Source organism: Podarcis melisellensis (assembly GCF_964234715.1).
Source record: "Podarcis melisellensis genome assembly, chromosome: 6".
Classification (NCBI taxonomy): domain Eukaryota; kingdom Metazoa; phylum Chordata; class Lepidosauria; order Squamata; family Lacertidae; genus Podarcis; species Podarcis melisellensis.
Window position 1 is genome coordinate 42,862,600 of NC_138538.1, and position 6,157 is coordinate 42,868,756.

At 43.3% G+C, this 6,157-nt stretch overlaps 1 protein-coding gene across 3 annotated transcripts in view; it reads left to right on the forward strand.

Moving 5' to 3' along the window:
- LOC309372222 (uncharacterized protein) overlaps positions 1–6,157 on the forward strand; it is a 29,981-nt gene that overhangs the window by 22,683 nt on the left and 1,141 nt on the right. For all 3 annotated transcript variants that reach the window (XM_081915565.1, XM_081915567.1, XM_081915566.1), the window contains 4 exons: positions 1,678–1,733; positions 2,910–2,999; positions 4,166–4,264; positions 5,504–5,644. In XM_081915565.1, coding sequence (XP_081771691.1) covers positions 1,678–1,733; positions 2,910–2,999; positions 4,166–4,264; positions 5,504–5,644 — 386 coding nt within the window. The remainder of the gene's footprint in view (positions 1–1,677; positions 1,734–2,909; positions 3,000–4,165; positions 4,265–5,503; positions 5,645–6,157) is intronic.

Sequence of the window (6,157 nt, forward strand, 5' to 3'; positions counted from 1 at the left end):
TGATGCTTCCATTGTGCCAGTTGCATTTTGCCACTGGCAAGCAACCTTTTGTGACTGTATGGAGATGTCTAGGAGCTATGGGTGCGCCTAGGATCTGCACCCCTGCTCGGCTCCAGTCTGCTGGTCTGCCAGACACAGCGGGAGCAAAAGATGCACGCCTTTTGCTGCTGCTCTAGCCCGCAAAACACCTGATTTGCCCAGCAGAGCAGTAGCAAAAGACATGTCTTCATGGAAACAGGACTTCATGGAAACAGGAATCACAGTGAAAGAAAGCAGTATTTCAAATGCAGTTGCAGAGATGACTGGCTATTCTCTCGGAGACTTCAGGAATGTGTAAAAGACCCCTTGTCGGATAACTGTGTGAAAGAGCAGGTTTCCCAGCATATCAAGTCTATCTGACTGTCACATAACTTAGGGGCTTTGTTATCCAAGCGTTTGGTACAATCACTTCGTCTGAACCAGTTTGGACCCCGGTGTACTGAAAAAAAGGGAGGATAGAAGGGAGAAACCTTGAAACACAACTTGGTTCGTAAGCAGCCACAGTTCTCTTTCAGCTTAAAGATCAGAGACACTCATTCCTGGCACTGGAATGTGAGCCAGAGAGATTTTGGTGCCAAGAAAGGAACTAGATAAGATCCTCCTCTCAGCAGATGGTGCCTCTGTAAACTTTATGGTTTGGGTCTTGACAGTTTCCTCAATTAAGATGATACAACAAAGAAAATGGTTGTCTTTTGGCAGTGAGGGATTGATGTTACAAAGTATCCTGGCTTGGCCGTTCGTAAGTGCAAATGTGGTTCTTTAATTGGGGTGCATATGGGTGAGATGCCGAAAAAGTTGCAGTGTTGACAGGGGAAGAAAATGATATATGTGAGGAAGGGGAAAGAGTTTCTTTCTTTCTTGAGGCCCTTTGTTTTTTGCTCTTTCCCTGAACTGAGTATTTCATAGATTGTCTTCACATGTTGTTTTCACAGTTATAATTACATACATTTCCTCATTTCCCTTTTTTCTATTAACATGCTTTCTTAGTGTTCAGTTCTTTTTATATTACATTTTATAATTGTTGTTTTTCTGAGTAAATTCTTATTTCCCAAATTTGGCATTATATATATTTTTTGTTGATCTTCAATTTATATCTTTTTCATAAACTATTTCTTTCAAATTATTCAACGTTTACAGCAGGATTCCCCTTAAGTTTTATCCATCAGCTCCATGTTTGCTTGGTAGCTATGAATACATTTTTAAATATTCTTTAGCCTAGTTCTTTTTAGACTTCTTGTTGAATTAATTTTAATCTATAATAGGAGGAATATAGCAGCTTAACAGAGGATATTTTGAAGCAATGTTAATAGAACTCTATATAACCTTATTCTCTTGCCATTTTATGCACTTTCTATATAATTATTCCATGGATATAACTCTCTTTTCAATATTCCTACACATTTTATTGTTGATCTTAGAGTTTCAACATTTGTATGCTGCAATAGCAGTAAAGCTCTGAAGTCCATTTTATACATAATCTGGCACTTGGGTCCATTTCCAGTTGCACTTCTTAGGTCACTAGAGCCAAAAAAAGAACTTGGTCTTTAATCACCATTAGCATTCTTTTATCCCCAGAGTTAGGAAGTCATGCCTCCCCACCCACAAATCAAAATGCTGTCTAACATCTCTGTTTTGCAGCAAGAAGTGAATTGTATGAAGCACCACATTCCTACAATCGTGAGAGCCCCAGAGAGGTAAGAGAAGATGCCTATATCTTAGTGGCTTAAGTTGGCATATGCTTGATAATTGTTGGCATCCATCTGTCTCAAAAGACAATGGAGTGCACCTCTGGAGGTGAGGTCAAACCATTGGAGAATCACAGCACCTGCAGTGGCTGCAGAGACTGGTAACTCATAACAGCTGCCTTCCTTGTTCTTGCTGTGCTAGCAGCACCAAAGTGACCTCTTTAGGATGCAAGCCTGGGCAATGTGTATGGAGATCCTGGGCTGCCCAGGCAACAAGACACCCACCCCACCCCCTTGGCTTTGCTGATGTGGTCCAAAAGAAAGCAGAGCACTACATATGGCACCAGTTTGGCTGCAGGAGTTGCCAGAAGGAAGTGCAGAAGGCACCATCCAGCCATTTTAGGGACTCCACTCTGGATTTGTGTAGAGTTTACTCCTTAGCCTTTTCTTCTCCACAAGGCAGCATGTTATGCTTCATTAAGCTATGAATAGATCTCTGACAATATCAGTGGAGGAGTTTGAAAGAGAGCTGAAATGAGATTCCTGTTCTCCCTGTCTCTCGAAATGAGACCTTGAGCATGTACAGTTCATGTGCCACTACAGTGGTACCTTGGTTATCAGACATCTCTGATGCCGAACGTTTCGGTTTTCGAACGCCGAAAACCCAGAAGTAAATGCTTCTGTTTTCGAATGCACCTTGGAAGTTGGAACGGCTTCTGCTGCATGTATCTTGTTGTTTTCCACAATTGTCTCTATTGAATAGGCAGACCGCCTTTTGTGCCTCAGTTTTCGAACCTTTCGGAATTCGAACGGTCTTCCAGAACAGATTACATTTGAAAACCGAGGTACCACTGTATAATGATTCCTCCACTTAAATGCCAAGATAACCTCTGCCTGGGATAGGGAACCTTTGGTCATGCAGATCTTGTTAGACTACAGCTCTCATCATTCCTCTCCATTGGCTATGCTGGCTAGGACTGATGCGAGTTGGCATTCAGCAACAAATAGAAGGCCACAGGTTTCCTGTTCCTTATCTAAGCAAACACTGCTTTTGGTCTGACATGGTGCACTAATTTTACAAAGGTGGGCATTTATCCAACAAATCTCTGGTGGTGGCTTATTTCAGACTCCCTTTTATTTATTTATTTCTTCCTCCTGGCCTGTAAAATGAAATCCAATTCACAGAAGTTAAAGGAAAAAATATCATCCTCTCGGAAAACTGAAAAGAAGAAGGCGGCAACAGCAATTTCAGAGACAACAAGAAAATCTACCAAGGTAGCTGAAGAAATGTATGGGTGTCTTAATATGATGATGTGTATGATCTCATGTCCTGCTTCTAGCCTTCCCTTAGGCAGTTGGTCGACCAGCACAGGAAACTGTATACTGGACTAGATGAGCTTTCTATCTGATCCAGCAGGGTTTTTGTGTACATAACCCAAGTCAAGCCAGTGAAATGAGTATAAAACCTGCATGGTCCCAATGATAGCATGAACTCTCAGTAATAGAGGTTCTCCAGTACAGAGCTGTCTTCTTAGTGGAAGGTGGTGGTAGTGGTGGTTGTCATATCATCATCATACCTTGGCAGGTGTCTTTCCAGCATTTTCTTTAGCTGAACAAATGTGCTTCCCTTACACCTCTTACCCTTGTGGTACCATGTAAATGCAGGCAAGTTGAGGTGGCAGTGATTGCCTATTAATAAGTGGAGTTTTCCAAGCGGTATCAGTTCACTAGATCATACCTTTTCTAACATAAGGCACTTCAGAATGCTCCAACTGGTTTAGCAGCATGAAAAGATCTACCCCTCAGTTTTGGAAACTAGTCATGAAACTAGTGGGTATACTCTGTTGACAGGATAGTCAACATCCTTGGGAGTTCACGGTGGGATTTTTAGTCCACAGAGTAAATGGTAAGAACAAATGCATTGGTGTCCTTAGGTGTCTTGGAGTTATTTTACTCTGATGCTCAGATTAGTACCTACCCTTCCTCTACAGAGCTCAGGATGACATACATGGATGTGGATTATACCACTACCTTTGAAATAACCCTTTCACATAGGCTGGAGAGTGGCTGCTCTTAGTAAGTTTCATTATGTGAGTGGAGATTTTAACTGATCTCCCAGCCATTCTGGCCCTCCATCCATTTGCTCATCTTTTGTTTTCATCGGTACCAGCTCTGCTGGAAAGCTAGGTCTATGTCACAACCTTTCCTCAAAGAATTCAAGGTGGGGTATATGGCAAAGGTTTTGTTTTTTGATATCCTGCCAAGGTTGGTGCAATCCTTTGCATCCTCCTTGGGTTGTTGGCAAACGAATCCAGTTGTAGCAACCAGTATGCACTACAAAGTTTCCTGCTTGGGTAACAGTGTTAATTTTTGGCACGAACAAAGCCTTGCTTTGTTAGTGAGCAGATCCAATTAGGTCCTTTTCTTTTCGGTTTCTACAGACTAAGAAGAAAACCAAAGGGGACCAAGCTGGTGGTGCACCAATCTCATCAGAGACTGCACAAAAGTTACAGCCAGTGGAAACAGAATTGCCTGACCCGGTAGGAAGGAGGATTCAATCTTGCAATGGCTGGTCTTCAGCCTGGACTAAGCAAGAGTCTTTCCCCTTGGCCCTCTCTTCACTGATTTCCACATGTTGGTATTTGTAACTGATGCATTTATTTCTGAGTTCTGCTGGCTGTACAAGTCATTTGCTGCAGAACAGGGACTGGGAACAGTTTTCAGCTTGGGTGCCACATTCCCTTCTGCATAACCTTTGGAGAGTCACATGCCAAGGTTGGAGGGGCAGAGGCCAGAGTGGGTGGAGCAACGAATGTGCTTCCCCCCTCTTAGTTTCTATACACACTCAAATGCCCCTCTCTATCCTCCATCCAGACAAGTGAGAGGGGAGTCATCAGAGCTCAATGACATGTTCAAAAAGGAGTAGGAGGCATTCCACAGGCAAAAGCGCTTGGTTTTGTGGAAAGAATGTTGGAAAGTTTCCTGTGTAGTTTTTGATTAATTTTTAACTTTCTGTTTAATGTCACTGAGTAGAGGTTGCTAGCTTGTATTGTACGCAATCAAGTACTTTGTGGCACATACACAATTGAAGGCCAGACATCAGGAGAGGGATATTATGTAACAAGTACAAAGAGAACTGATGTGTGCATGTCCCTTGCTTTATTTTGCCAGTTATGGAAATGTATAAAAGCTGTAAAAACCCTTTGCTCAGTGACGTTCCCTTCAGACTTGCTCTGGGGGTGCTGTCCTGCAGCAATAAATAAAGCGGATACCTATTGAGTGCCTTGCTTGATATCCTGCACGTTGTCTATTATTTAAACTGATTCCTACCTGGGGACAAACTGGGGAGTGGCCTCCCTTAACTATGGGGGTGCAGAGCAGTGAGGAAGTGTGGCCTGGAAAGGGTTCTGACCACCAGATAGACAGGCCTAGAGGATTGCATTCAACCCTCAGACCTGAGGTCCCTGTCCCTTCCACTGTAAAGGCCAAGATGCAAAAAGTTATGGAATCATTTCCACAGCCCATAGAAGCATCTGGCTTAATGAAACATCATTGTGCGATACCTAGATCTTAGTTGTGACACCTGAAAGCAGCCCCCCCCCACACACCTGGGTTTCACTCTAGGTCTACTGTCAGCAGCCTCACCAGAAAAATACTTCATTCTGTTGTGAGCCAGTGATCTTGCCTTCCTTTTGCAAGAGCAAAAACTATCTTTGACACACCCCTAGTTTTGTTTTAGGCCATGTTAACACCTTATCCCATTGGGAAAATCTCTATAGATCCAGGCAGCAACCTGCAGTGAGGATGCAGACCCCACTCATCCCCTGTGTGCCGGAGAGAAAGATGGCTTTTCATCACCCTCAAGGACTTCTGAGGACCGTTCTGCAGCTGTACTAGCAAGAAAGGAAGAGATAGAGCAGGTAACTGAGCCTCTTCGGCATGTCAGTATGAACTGGGAGATCTGAAGCACGATTATTGTGAAGGTCACATGCTATTTTCGCTCCTGTATCAGACACAAAAGGCTTGTGCGAGGCCAAGCATAAAGGGGTCTGTCGCAGACTAAGAGGAGTTGTAGTCCAAAACATCTGGAGGCAACCAGGTTGACAAAGGCTGTTTTAGGGGAGTAGTCCTATCCTCCAGCCATATTTGCTGGAGGGTCCCAGTGGGGCGCCTATAAACAAACATGGTCCCAAGACTCAAAAAAGGTTCACACCTCTGACAGCAAGTTTGCGAAGTGTATACATACTGCTTTGCGACATCTCAAATTGTCTTGACTGACATTTAAAATTAAACAAAGCAGCAAATACTTTGCAAGCACATGTCTTGGTCCTCATACACAGGGCAACACCATAGGAAGCTGCTTTATACTTGGTCAGATCATTAGCCCATTTATCTCAGTGTTATCTACACCGTCAGCAGCTTTCCAGAGTTTC